A 15,565-nucleotide genomic window follows, 5' to 3' on the forward strand; every position below is an offset into this window, starting at 1 on the left:
GAAATATCAATCCCGCGGGATCCCGAGATTTTCGGGATCCGTGATCTCGACTTTACGATCTCGAGTCGGGATTGCATTCACTAGGGTATACCTTATGTCTTATTTATAAATAATTTGAATATGTATTATTTTATAGCAGTATTTAGTTATATCCATAACTTTCTACAACAACCACACATTAAAATAGTATGAAAGTGCCTATGAAGGTACCCTTCATCATTCCTTCATTCCTGTCATTTGGGTAGTCAACAACAAATCAATGATAATGTAATAAAAGTTTATTTCGTCCCACAATAACGGAAAATAGATAAACATATAATCCAAGCTACAGGTATTAAAAGGCCATATTCCATTTGTAACATATCAATTTAATATGATTTCTATAAAGATTACCTATTGTATAATTTATAAACCGAAATCTTACACTGCACATTATGGAATTATCGAATATAAAACACTGTTTGTGACTGTATGTACGATATATGGAAGTAGGTACGAAACTTGAATGCTCTTGTTGAACGAGGCCGGAGGGGGTCCGACCTCAACCGGGGGGTCCTATGGCGACTACTCGATGACTGTTTGTTCCTCTTTCACCAAGAATTCAATAACTTCCTCCACTGTATTCGCCTGGTCGGTGTCGAGACCATCTGTGTCTACATCTGAAAAAGTAGGAAATGATTTAGCATTTTTTGTTACTTTATGTAATTTTTAATTTACTGAGGAAAAACATCGTGAAGATAGCTACATGGCTGAAAATTCTTTAAATATCCCCAAAAATCCTTCCCACTTTGACAAGAGACCCTTGCCCAGCAATGCTACGACCTTGCCCAGCAATGCTACGTGATAGACGTCGATGATTATAAATAATCATAAATATATAAACGCTTTCTACACTCACAGCCCACACTTAAAGAAGAATACACAAATACCTAGAACAGATAATATCTAAAATATATATGGAGATCTATCTGGCCGGGGATCGAACCCAGAACCCTTTGCGCATTAGACCGATATGGTGACAGGTCCGCCATGTTGGTCGTCAAAATAATATGAACAACAGACATATGGAAATTGGACATATTATAAACAACATATCGCTGCTTTGCATGAATAACCATGCAACTCAAAATTCATTTTTCTGTTAAAGTTACAATTCAATCTAAGAAAAAAATATTTCTTATTATATTGAAACATAAATCTTATTATACCTCTATTTTTGATTATTTTAATTTCATTTATTAAAAAGATTTTGAAACAAAAACAGTGTTAAATTTTAAAGTGGCCTTCCTGGAATATAGGCAATATTCCAGGAAAGCCACTTTAGCTTCTTGAGTTGTGAGATTATTCTTGCAAAGCTGCGATATCAAACGAAGTGTATAGACGTAATTTTATTCTAACTATATAACAATACTCACATTTGCGGAGCGCTAGACGACGCTGCTTCTGCTCGGCCCACTCTTGAGACTTCGCCTCGCGGTACTCCACGTGTTTCTTCATTTGCTCTGTACGCTTCGCTACCAATTCCTGATCGAATAAATACATATTAATTGGTGTATCATATATTAATCAAACATAAAATACATATATGTATGTAACATCTATTATTGAAATACTGTAGACCAATACAAAAAACTCATAACGTTACATTGTTTACAATCAAACAATATGCAATCATCAGTTACGTGATGACAGTAACTATAGCAAAGGGTATGCAGCCTGATTTATTTTATCAAAGGGTGCTACATATATTACCAAATCATAACAAGATAGGAAATAAAATATTGGTAGGAGCATGAATAACCAATTTCAATTGCTGAGTTCTGTAAACATAATACAGTAATAAAATAACCACAATATATTTCAAACAATTTTTACATAACACAAAAAAAAACTCCAAGAACTATATATATCCAATAACTAGCTGACCCGGCAAACGTTGTGTTGCCATATAAATAAAAAAATGTTGAGGGTGAACAACCCTTATCACTTAGAGGTATGAATAATAGATAGTAGCCAATTCTCAGATTCTGAATATGCATATAAAATTTGGTGAAAATCGGTAAAGCCGTTTCGGAGGAGTAACTAACACTGTGACACGAGAATCTTATATATAAGATAGATAGATATAAGAGACTATCAAAAATTATATAACCTGGGTGACCATACATACATTTTTTTTTAAATATGTACTTTTCACTATTCATAACAAAATTCCAAAACAATTGTAAATTCCAACATTATAATACCTTGCTGGCCTTGTTGCTTCGCATACGATCCTTAGACTCGAACTGCGAGTAGTACTTCTTAAGGTTCTTCTTGATTTCCTTCTGCTGCTTCTCCGTTAGTAGGGACGGTGGGCGGGGCCGCCAGTGGAACTGGGCGAAACCTTCCTTCATCACTCTGGAAACATTAGGATAAAAATGTTCAATTTGTATTTTGTTTCTACAATAAAAAAGTAGCTATAGTAGATTATAAGTGAAATCTGCCAACCATGGATTCTTGTCCATGAATCCTTTCTGTGGTCAGACACCAGTGCGTTATTATGAGGAGGACCTGAGGACTACTCCTCATTATTAATAACTAATCTATACAATGTTTTGCCTTTCAAATTATTATATAATTTGTTGTTTTCAAATTATTATATAATTTGAAAACTTCTGCCTACTACAATGTTTTTTCAATTCAATTCATTTATTTATTGCAGGATAAGGTGAAGTACATTATATATGGAATACATTAGTTTTGTGCTCCTATCCTAACCCAAAGGGTATGCAAATATGTCATAGGTAACAATTCTAATTAAAATTAAATTAAAATAATAATATTGAATTAGAAAAGGATATTTTTGATCATGTAAAGGCGAAAAATTTGATGAATAGCTTTGGGTGTAATCTGGCACAGCTCATATAAGTATTATGCCCTTACCACTTGAACCTAAACAAAACAGCATTTAAAACTGCTATAGAATAGACGCCTGTGAATTGAACCACGAAGGTTCTACCATCTTGACAACGTTATATGATACTCACCTCCTAAGAATCTTGCCCTGGAATGACCAGATGTAGTAGCCGCAGTCCATCTTGCACTTGAGCGAAGACACTCCGGTCACCACATAGCGCCCAGTGGGGTCCCACTCGATTCCAGACATCTATAAGGATACATAGTTATGAAATCTATGCTGCGCCTACAATGATTGTGTTATTTAATAGGAAAATATCCAACCAGAATGTAAAAGATTCTTAGTGTCTCCTCTGTAAATTGTGCACTTAAAAAAATAAAAAATGCACGCTTTTATGAAATTTACAAACTTTCGTTCATGTGCTTAAATCTAAGTCTGTTTTATTTAGCAAATGAAAATTCAGTCCACCTATGGGAGTGAACTGCCACCCATAGACATCTGTAAACATCTTGCATGTAGAACAGAGGTCCTACTTATAGCCGATCATAGATACATTGCTACTACTAAGGACTAAGATGATCTCCTCATATCTAAATATGCAGACCAACAGTAGAAATAAGTGTGGTGGTGGTACCTACCTCATCTAACCATACTATTATATGGTTCTACACACTTTCAAGTAATAGCAGAAATGTTAATAACTAGATTATTTAGGAATTAATTCTTGAATAGAATATTGTTATATTGTCTACAAAGTTCAAAAGTTTATCATTAATATAACAAAAACAAACCACGAATAGATAGTATGTTTAATAATATACTCATGTTCGCTAAAGTATTTATGTGCCAATATGTACTGAATAAACATTTACGATCAAAGTGAAAGTTGCTCCACATACCTGATAGTGATCTGACACATTCATTATAGTGAAGTCATTCGTGTCCAGGAACTCCAAAGCTCCACCGGTCAGCCCAAGGTTAGCCAACACAATAAACTGTCCCATCGGAGACCAGAAGAGGTGATTGAACGGCTTCCTCTCAAACTTCTTCAATAACGTTGGCGCCTGACCTGTATTCACTTGATAGAAGCTGATCGAAATATTCGCCGGATCACCGTGAATGATCGAGAATTTGGATCCCACCGGTTCCCACGCAAATGCTTGAATGGGCTCTTTAATTTCAACCGAGTCAACCGGAATCTCCTTCTCTCTCATATGGAATATTTCGAAGTTGTAATACATTCCCGAGTACTTGATGTCGTTCTTATCCTTCTTGACTTTGGAGTATCTGTCGACTTTGACACAGAGATAGTCACCGCTCTTCTGCCAGTGTATTTTACAGTCGGCGACGGAGAACAAGTTCTTTGAACGGATTTCGGTACGATTCGGTAACTCTAGGAGCGTCACTCGAGCTGGGACGTCCTTGTCTTCGGCTACCCAGTAGGCGAGAATGTTGTCTGTTGGCGACCAGCTGAAATCTCTGTAAAGAAGAATAATTTATTAGTATACAAGACTTATCATTCACATTCTTTAAGATATTACTGTTCATATTTGGACTTGTGTCATTATTATGAATACATTACAATATATTCCCAAGACAAATATACTCCCAAGATGTTGTTGTAATCCTTTACTAAGCACAAATGCTACATTAGCATCAATCCAAATTTAGCTGCTTTTCATAAGATATTGTTTTGTTATGTATGACATGTATTGATCAAACATTACACCCAGTTCATGTTTGAGCACCAATTGCAGCTACTTTTGGGTGCTTGATGCAGCAACTGCACATGAAAAATGTGATGTGGCATCAATGCAGTCGATAAGAAACGCATTCAGATAAGTCGATACCACGACCAAATGCAGCAAGTTACTACCGCAGTTTTATAGCAATCACCAATCGCGAAACGCTGATGCTAAGGGAAATGATTATTTTGTTGACAAATAGTAATTTTGGTAAATATCGTTACCTGATACCAGGGATCTTGATACTCTTCTTGTCATGGAGACCAAACCCGGGGGTTTCGTACACAGAGAGCACGTCAGCACCGAGCCGCGCGAAGAATCTGTCGTCCTTGCTCCAGCGGAAGATCGGCCACGTCACATACTCGTCTGGTGGGGGGAAGCTGCGTTTCTCTTGTCCTGTCCTGTTAAGATAATGTGTTTTTAAAATTAGTAATCTAGTAGTAGTAAGTAGTAAATGAGCATGTCGTGCACCGGGTGGTAAGCTACTTCCGCCCAGGGACATCTATAACCAACACCCATAGATTAGTAAAGATTACTCACTCCTAACAAGAAAATATAACCAGTTTTGACAATTGAAATATTTGCATAAAAGTGTTGCCACGTCTCCGTGCTAAAATATTTGAAATACTTATTTATTTATTACGTAAATTACGCAATATTAGTTATTTATTCGTAAATTGTCTCAAAAAAATATTTTTCTAGAATTTAAAAAAAAACTGGCTACATTCAATTTCAGGGCAGCGAAGTATCTTTACTAAACTATGCCAACAACAATAAGATTAGTCCTACCTAAAGTCAGTAACAGACGCTTTGCATCCCTAAGTTGGAATTATACTTATAGGTCAGAATGTTTGAGAAATGCCTTTACCAGACTACACCCTTCAAACCAGAACACTTTTTTACACTATTGTTACAAGACAGAATTAGGCTTTATTTAAAACGTTTTTCATTATATACAAGTGGCAAATCTGATGTTAAGGGATCTCTGCCGTCCATGGACAGTCATAATCATCACCAGATAGGATTAAAGTACTTATTGTCAATATATTACAAGTCCAATCAACATTAAAAATAAAACAAAACAATTAAAACCTCACCTAATATCCCAAATTATTAATTTCTTGTCATCCCCCCTGTCGCTACCGGGGGAGAAGGTAACAATATAGTTCTCACAGGGCGAAAACGATATGAATCTTGCATCAGGGTGGAAGAACTTCTGGAACTGTGAGAACTTGGGTCCCGCCCACAGAGCCACTCCTCTCCAGTGGAAGGTCGCTAAGTACGTGCCCAGAGGTGACCATACTGCATATGTTTCCGTCCAGTTCTGTTGAAATGATGACAATGTTAGATTAAAAAGAAGAGTAGATAAGTCTTAAATCTGGTTGAGAAACTTTTTTATTTATTCTTATAATGAATGAAAACATAATGAGTAAAACTCCTCAGAATTCTTTAAACAACCCAAATAGTTTTCAAAGCTGTGTGATGTGTACCAAACCACATTTGACCAGGTTACACTATGACCTAAGCCCCTCACTCCGAGACCACCTTTAGCAGTGCAACTGCAATGTGTCAACAACAGCTCTTAATTCCAATAAACAAAGCACTTACAGGTCTCTCCTGAAGCAAAACGGGTTCAGGCAGAGCATTCTGCCACACTTGTAATGCAATACCGGTTCCAATGCCCACAAGGAACTGGTCGTACGCATCAGGGTCCATCAAGTACCATTGAAGGTCTGACTGGACCTTGAAGGGCTGTGGCGATGGTGGCTCCCATTCCTTAGGGATATCTGAATACCTAAAAATAAATTTCATGATGTTATCAGAAATTTTACATAGAAATAAGGATTAAGAATGAACTTAGTGTAATTGCAAGTACTCTATCATTATTATGTTGTAATAATTAAGATAATTTGCTGAGTATGCCTTAACTATGCTAGAAAAGAACTTGTCATTGACAAAATCCATAATATAACTGAAAGTTTTGGAATGCAAAAATGTTGTTTTGTAAGAAATAACACTGTCAATAAAACAATATGGTGAATAAATTTCATATACAATGAGGAAAACTTAGAACAATGCACACATACTCACTTTTTAAAATCAGTAAATAAGTTCACTAAAAACGTGTGTTGCTTATCTAATTTACAATTATTGGTAGCGGCGACGGCCTCCGCAGCGTTCTGCGGGTTGCTGTATTCCAAGAAAATATACCCCGTAGTAGAACCATTCTCGCTGGTTGGGTAATACTCGTTCACAATTGTACCGAATTTACTAAAAATCTTGGTGATAACACTCTGGAGCTTTTCCAGCCGCTCGGGCCCGACCTGCGGGCACCCGTCCACCACGATCACATTCTCGTAACCGTCCGACTCCGTTGGCTTCTGCTCTAGGAGGTCTGCCAACAATTCTGCAACGTCAAAGTTAGGTTAGGTCGCGTAATTCGTTCTTACACTCTCTAACTTCATAACTACCGCACTAAATTCACATCCCGCGCGTTCTAGAGGTGAAATGCACTAAGCACTCTGTATAAAAATAGTTATAATGACAGAAAAACCGCAAAATATGTGTGGGCGACGCATATGGCCGGGACAACCTCTAATATTACAACCCCTACCTTCGTCAGGAATGTCGTCCACAAATCCCTCGGGATCGTCAAAATCTGGCTCCTCATCAAAGTTTTGCTCTTCATTGTCACTTTGAGGGGTTTGATTCACTTTCTCGTCACCTTTTTTCTTAGCCATTTTGACGTTGTAATGTGTGTTACCGGAAGACACGCCATTAGTGAACTAACAAGTTTCAGAGCATAGACAACGTGAAGTTTGTTGCAGACGCCATAGTATACGTTTTTTCATTCGTTTGACAATGAAAACATTTTTACAGTGTACAAGTTAACATACACCTGAAATTGTTTTTACCAATTATGGAATCATTGTTACGTTTTTATTTAAAGTTATATTTGTTTTAGGAACATCTTTGCGATTTTATAATATTCTAAAATATTGCACCATGTATTAAAGCTTACGGACACTGCGGTTCTTACCGCGGCATGCTTTTATGCACATACTGTGATTTAATATTGCAGATGATTTTTCTTTGTGTAATGTTGAGAATTTACGCTTGAGTTATTTAAATATCGATGTTATTTGTTCAATGGCTCATTTATAAAATCTTTACAAAATATAGTAGCTTTCTTTAAAAATACAAATATTATACATCTTCGATTTTTATTCTAATATTATCTATGGATTAAATTTTAATAAATGTGGCGGCAAGTACAAACTTGTTTAACTTGTTATTTTCGCTTTTGCAATTTGCTAAATTAAAGTATAAGATACGAATTGGCTACTTGACACTTTTTGGGAAACTGTTTTAATGAATTCATATACGTATTATATATGCCTTTCATTGATCATTTTTTCGAAAAAAGGGCTATTTATTAATAAAAAACATATTTTTATTACGGTGAACGGAACGTTACGCCAAAACAGGCGGTCAAGTGTCATTTCGTAGCGTGACGTCAACACATTGAAAATATAGAAATAAACTTCGACGCTACACATACTTCAGGGGAAATCTTGGGAATTATTTAACTTTTATTAGTACAATTGCAAGAATGTCAAATTACAAGGCGTGTGCAGTGACGATGTGTTCAAGTACGATCGCTAAATATCCTAACAAATTTGCTTATACAAGTTCCTAAACCCAAATCTCATAAACGTTAAAGAACTTGCAGATTCTTATATGTTTAAATCCTCTGTTTGCAAGCAATGACATTTTATACTATCTATGTAAGAGAAGTATTATTGAAAAAAAGGAATAAATTTAGTAACTCTCGAGTGATTCGTCAATTCCAAATCATTGGAACGGGACGTAATCAAAACAAAACAGCAAGTGGAAGTATTCATATATTTAATATATTATATAGATGTCTATGATAAGAATAGAATTATAAGACGTCTACGAGAATTCTCTATTTTAAGGCCTCATTCTGTAATTAATAAGAAACAAACTATTTCGATGACTGAGTTATTATTACTTGTGCACGGATTAACTTACAGGACTGTATAATTAAAAATACATGATTTGCTAATTTTAATCTTTTATTAACCGACTGCTTTATTTGTTAGGTTTATATGGGTCTATTATTGAGTACACACCATAGAACTTTTGTATATATTAATCATTATATGTTACATTTACAATATTTACTACAGATAACCTCAAAGCATTTCGAAGCTGTTATTTTCTTGTATATTGAAGCTGAATTTTTGTGCTGCTTGAGTGTGTACTTTCTTCATTTTTTAAATTATTTTCTGTAACAACTAGATATATAATTTTTATCATTGCCATTTTGAGAAATCTGTAGTGCAATAACAGCAACTGTATGGTCTTTTTCCTTCCTTCATCTTGTTACTCAAGTAAAGAACTACTATTTCCCATTTCTTTATGTACTTCAGAGTGCTGACCAGCTTTGAAACTTTTGGTTCCTCACTTTCTATGACTCCACATTAAATCATGTTTGCTGCATCCTTGGGAGGCAGGACAGTCATCACATTTAATAATACTTTGTTTTTCATATACAGTCATGGACACTGAGCATGACTTTTGATGTACCTTGTATTCAGGACAACTTTTACTTTTCATGAAATACAAACTTGCCTGCCTCTTAAACTGCACATACCCTATAGCGTCGTTACTATACGAGTGTCGCGAAGATCTGAAAATATAAATATAACCAATAAATAACCTTAGAGCAGTTCACATAAGAATATAAGTATAGTTTAAATTGCTTGATAATCACTTAAAGACAACCTTTCTTCTATCGGAAATCGGTTAAGAAATGTTTTAACTGTCCGAAATGATTAAATGTAAATATAAAGAATATTTTACTTACGTTGTTTATTTGTGATTTCCATAGGTTATTTCACGGAAGTTTTTGTATTCATTTTTATTTATTGCATTGTATATCTTCTTTAAGCAGATTCACGCTATCAGCTTTAATATACTGTGGATTCATTTCGGTTCACAACATAAATTCAACCAACTCTAACAGCAAACGATATCATTTTTATTTGTCTTGTTTATTATGCATGTAGTGACGTCACCTGACATTTAAGGCAGCACTGTCGCCGTTTTGGGATTTAAAATCCACAGATAAAAAATCGAAAATTTCTTTTAAAAAATTAAAATACTTAGAACGTATTAAAAATTAAACTAAATACTGCATAATTTATGTTTACTTATAAGCTATCATATCCAACATATTTCATATTTTATTGTTATAACTGTCAAGTACCCAATTATAGTTTACAGACCTACTTTTAATTTTTTTACTATGCATACTAATCTATGACTATGCTATAAACATTATAACGTAAATTTATAAAATAAAGGAATTTAGCTACAATAAAGTAATTTCATCCACCCTATTATATTATATAAAAATACGAACGTTTTAGATTAATTCATTGGCACAAAATACCTATAAAATCATCATAAACTATCGTACATCGTCAAATCAAACCAGCCCACAAAATATGCATCGAAGTATTTTTCCAATTTGCGGAGGCAATGGCCTGCATCTCGCCGCCACGTTCCCGGTCACCGCGCACGGCTATTGAGGTCGCAAACGTTAACCCACAGCGGCTTACGTTAGGGCCAGCGTCGACTTATGTGGCTATTTGCATAACATTACAAATATTGTTACACAAATTCTGTTGTGTACTATTTAATTGTGGATAGGTAGTACATGCTTGTCCCACTTTAAACATCAAATAATGTGATTTTGCTTTTTAAATTCTATCAATGTATAGTGACTATCATTATTGTACATTACAAAATCTATAACCATTTGTGATTTCATCATCATATTATTAGATGTACACGTAGGTATATGACAAAACACTGTATAATGTAATCATTTCTTAGGCACATTTTTGATGCCTGCTGACTTACATAACATGAGGCACCATAGTAGACTTCAGTGGTAAAGCATCTCTCCTGTTCTATATGGAATTGGTTATAGACGTCCAATGATATCAAGTATAATAAATATCTGTGATCGATCCAAAATAGTCAAGGTGTATTCTTTTCTAGTGTAACCGGTAAATATGTAAATATGTAAGTATAATATGTAAGTCAGTTTCCAATAAACTTAATATAAAACAATAAGCAAAATGTAGGTTGTTAACTTTAACCTTGAATACTACCGTGTTTAATATAGAATAAAATACATATTGGAATAAACTTAAACACACACACACACATAGTTCTCAGTTGAACGTTCATTGCGAGCGGCTCTATGGCTCTACAAAATACTCAGCATTGTTCATTACATGCGATACCTTTAGTTAGTAAAGGCCTTTACAATAGTGGATTAGCAAACATTCATTTTGTATCGTCTAGCTGTCGCATATTGATAAAATTGTTTGTATTATTACATTTCCAGGTACATAACAACTGTAATGATTTACTAAATATAAAAGTTTATTCTAACAAAATTAAAATATTTTTGGTAACTTAGACATAATTCAAAGTTGATTATAAAATTAAATAATAGAGTTACTTTAAAAATTACTCGTGTTGGTAATTTTTAAAGTAGGTTGGTTGGAGAAGGTACAAATTTGCCTAATTATCTGGAAGTTAAGTAATATTATAGACATACACTTCACGACTATGAACAATGTGACGATACGAATGCAATGCAAGATCGTAGATAGATAGGTGAAACCTTCATAATAATATCTGTGTGAGATGAAGGTTCATATAGGTACTTACTATACAATATTATTGATGCAGCCCCAATATAAGATATATTTACTTAGATTTCATCAGTTAAAATGTATTATATAAACAACTTATAATTGGTATCTGATTTATTTTATACCACGGTTGTCAAAGCAATAAGCGTGCAAAAGTCAAAGTTCACTTACTTTCTCTGCGAGCATACCGTGGCGAGACAGACATAATTATTAGCATGAAAAATGATTGCCTATTATGAGCATATTTGGTTAATTCGTCCACAAACATTTTAGGTGTTTATTAGAATAGAAATAAATTGCAGTAATATTGCGTAATGAACTATTATATTTCCTTACGAGTTAACGCTATCAAGATAATAATGTCTACGAACTTGATTATTTGTATTGTAAGATTGAAGTAGCAAATGAGCGTATAGTCCATCCAGGTAAGTGGTTACTATTGCCCATGAAAGTCTATAATTAACTCCATTTAAAAGACTCTCTTTTACTATATTTCTACATGAAGCCGATCATAGATGCTTTCCCACTTCTGAGGACTAAGCTAATCACCTTATAATTATGTTAGTCGGGATCTACATCCGTGCACTGAAAAATGAGAACTGATTTACGCTGGCACTACACATACGGGTTCTACCACCTTTGTAACTAAATACTATAATATTATACCCCCAATCTGTGAAAAATGTAGGCTATGAATATAAAAGATCTCTGCGTGGAATAACAGCATCTAATCATCGTAGAAGCTAATTGTTTACCAAGCTTACGTCCTACTTTCTAACAACTTTGCATCGCAATGGGGGCACCAGAATGCAAACGCCTAAACTTACTTTCATCAGTCAATGCAAGAGTGAGTCATTATACCTACGTTTGACACTTACATGTGTAGGAAAAAACTACAGTATAAAGTTATATTGCAGTATAAAATTATTTTAGTTTGTGTAAAAAATTCTAAGAAGGAAATAAACAAGTACCTAATAATAATTATGTAAACAAAACAAACTGCCTAAAAATAATTAACTGAAAAGAGAGGTTATGTAGCCTAAGTCACCTCTAAAGTAAAAATCGTCAAGCCGCTTGAGCTGTAAGTCAAAAATTAGCCATACATACATAATTACATACACTCCAATTACATTACCCTCCGCCGTCGGGTAAATAGCAATAGCGCCTAAGGTAGTTCAAGATAAGATATAATTTAATCAAAAGATGCGATGCTGCCGTTAAAGGCTGTCTTATTACTCATAAGGGATCTGAACTTTCGGAGAACTGTATATGAAAATAGAATTCACAAAAACTATGTATATAAGTTTTTTTTTATAATATAGGAGTAGCAGACGAGCATGCAGTCCACCAGATGGTAAGTGGTTACTGCCGCCCATGGACATCTGTAATCAACCCCAGATAGGACTAGATATTCCTGCCTGAGGTCGGCCACAGATGCGCCGCTCTACCCCTGTGGACTAAGCTGGAACGCCTCTAAAAAGTATGTCTCCCTTACCACACCCTTCAAACGGAACACAGCAGCGCCTAACACTGCTATTATTAGGTAGAAATAGGTGTGGCGGTGGTGCCGCCGGAGTCGAACCACAAAGGGTTCTACCACCTTCAAAAATTAAATTTAAATGCAAAAATATTGCAAAACCATGACAAATATTCCCACCATGGTTCACGAGCGGAAAATAGAGCGGATCGTTTACGTCATTAATACGCTTTTATTAGCTTCAGACGTATGTATGTTGGTATGTTAGTATGTAACGGAATCTTTGAACATGATTTTAACCCCCTTCAAAACGTCGGATTAACTTGAAATTTGGCATACTTATTAAGGACCGATGACAATTCAATATTTTAAACATTCTAACCCGTTGTCCTTACTAGGATCATCAGGATCAGCGATTTTTTGTTTTTCTGAGACCCGGAAGGTCTGCGTTAAGACCAATAAAGGAATCTACCAGGCGCGCCGATCACCTAACCTAACCTGACCTGACCTGACCTGACCTGACCTGACCTGACCTCAACTTCGACGCGTCCGTTGTTAATAGCATCATGAAGCGGTGTCTCATCATCCTTATTCATTCAGCACTTCAACATCTGCACCTTCCTTTAACAAGATTTCCACTATTTCATTGTTCCCATTTCTTGCTGCCAAATGTAAAGGCATATATGATTTCAGCTCATCGTCATAGTCACAACTTATATTATTAACTCGAGCTGTAAAATTAATTAAACTACTAACAGTTTTAAAATCTCTGCAGGTAGCAGCAACACAAAGAGAAGAAATTCTAGAATTATTTTTGATATTAACATCATCATGCTGTAATATTAAATCGATGATTGGACGACGTCCTTTTGAAATGGCTAGATGTAAAGCAGTTGACCGTTTTTCTCTTGAGTATTGCCATCAGCGCCTGTTTTTAAAAGATGCTCTATCATCCTTTTTCCGTGATTACTTTTATCCAAGATAGAGGACCTGGGATATGGTATAAATTATGAAAGAAAGCAGTTAGCATTGGCACTTCGGATGTCATTCAACAACTCCTCTGGGATTTTCACGTTAACAATAAAAATAAACATCAATGTAAAACACCACTTCATACAGCTGTGTTAAACAATGACCCAATATTCATTTTTGCACTGCTAAGCAAAGGTGCTGATGCTGATTCGAAAGATAAACTTGATAATACGCTACGTAATAATTGTTAAAATAATCACTAAAAAATGAAAAATAAATAATAGTTAAAAAAACTAAAAAATACGCTTTTATAAAAAAATCGACCAAAAAATGAAAAATAAATAATAGTTTAAAAAAACTAAAAAAATACACTTTTTATAGAAAATCCAACTAAAAAATAGAAAATATTTTTTTTTTAAATTTGAATTAAGAATAGTGTAAATAAGATAAAAATATTTTTTATTGTAAAAAAAGCGTGGGGTGCTTTTTAAGATATTATCATAATGATACTCCTTCTACTCTATCTATCAATAAAATATTTATAACTATTGACACCATGCACCCCACGCTTTTTTTACAATAAAAAATATTTCTATCTTATTTACACTATTCTTAATTCAAATTTAAAAAAAAATATTTTCTATTTTTTAGTTGGATTTTCTATAAAAAGTGTATTTTTTTAGTTTTTTTAAACTATTATTTATTTTCTTATAGCGCTTTTGTAGAGTCGCCTATAGGACTAGTAAAACTATGAACTTATTCTCGTTGTAGGTCTAATATTAATAGCTTACCTTGACTAGATTTAATTATAGAAACAGATAATAAAGATAAGTACCCACTAAAATAACTGCCAGGTATTATTTTAGCGACTCTATTTCCCATTAAACCAGTAAATATTATTTCCGCACCAGAAAGAAAATTACCTAATTTTACAGAAAATAAGAGGATTTTTGTAAACATTTAATAAATAAAATTATTTTAAATAAATCTGGTACAATCTTTTATTCACAATATATGTATTTTAAATGTCGATAGATAGGCCATGGTTTTTGTTCTACGACGGTTCATAGAGCACAGATCCCGTTGACAAACATAAGGTTCGCAATTTATGTGGTCCCCGTTAAGTTCTCGTGCATATACCTCAGTTTACAGATTACCTCACGTATTATTAACTATGCGGGAATTCTGATGTCATCTACCCACTTTTGCTACGGAAAATGAGTTGCTTACAATTAGTTTCTATTACTCATATTAACTTAATAGTGTTTCAAGTTACTTATCGCTATTAAAAAAAATGTCATGTATAAAATTGACTACTTCCCATGGTTTCTCGAAAATGGCTGTACTAGAAATTCTAATATTTTCATCATCATCATCTCTTGGTCGATTTGATAGATTGATGGTCGATTTCAAATTGCGACTACAGCGGTTAGATTAGAGGTTATCGTTATCATTTTCCTTTTGTTTTTCAGTTTTATATTAACCTTTCGGCACTTTAATACGCATATTATATAGGTACCAAAGATTTGATACCTATCTAAGATCGATGTTGGGTACATTTATCCTACTTGGGGTTAGTTTTAGATTTTAGGTGACTATTTAATATAGCTGTAGATGACCTCATTGCGGTTAGAATGCAGCGGCACAAGTGTTGTTTAAACGAATGTATTATAAACCAAAATGTTGAATAATTAATAAATATAGGTACTTG

At 34.3% G+C, this 15,565-nt stretch overlaps 1 protein-coding gene across 1 annotated transcript; it reads right to left on the bottom strand.

Annotated features, from left to right (window-relative positions):
* Positions 1-260: 260 nt before the first annotated feature.
* On the bottom strand, positions 261-7,449 carry eIF3b (eukaryotic translation initiation factor 3 subunit b). Its single transcript, XM_073075644.1, has 10 exons — positions 7,259-7,449; positions 6,736-7,051; positions 6,253-6,439; positions 5,742-5,968; positions 4,869-5,045; positions 3,799-4,378; positions 3,030-3,148; positions 2,247-2,400; positions 1,416-1,524; positions 261-659 (listed from the first exon to the last, which is right to left on the bottom strand). The coding sequence occupies exons 1-10, from the start codon at positions 7,383-7,385 to the stop codon at positions 565-567; spliced, it is 2,091 nt and encodes a 696-aa protein (XP_072931745.1). The 5' UTR covers positions 7,386-7,449; the 3' UTR covers positions 261-564.
* Between the last annotated feature and the right edge of the window lie 8,116 nt (positions 7,450-15,565).

Source organism: Epargyreus clarus, unplaced genomic scaffold (genome assembly GCF_041222505.1).
Source record: "Epargyreus clarus isolate Ecla_fem2 unplaced genomic scaffold, WU_Ecla_fem_2.2 ptg000008l, whole genome shotgun sequence".
NCBI classification, from domain to species: domain Eukaryota; kingdom Metazoa; phylum Arthropoda; class Insecta; order Lepidoptera; family Hesperiidae; genus Epargyreus; species Epargyreus clarus.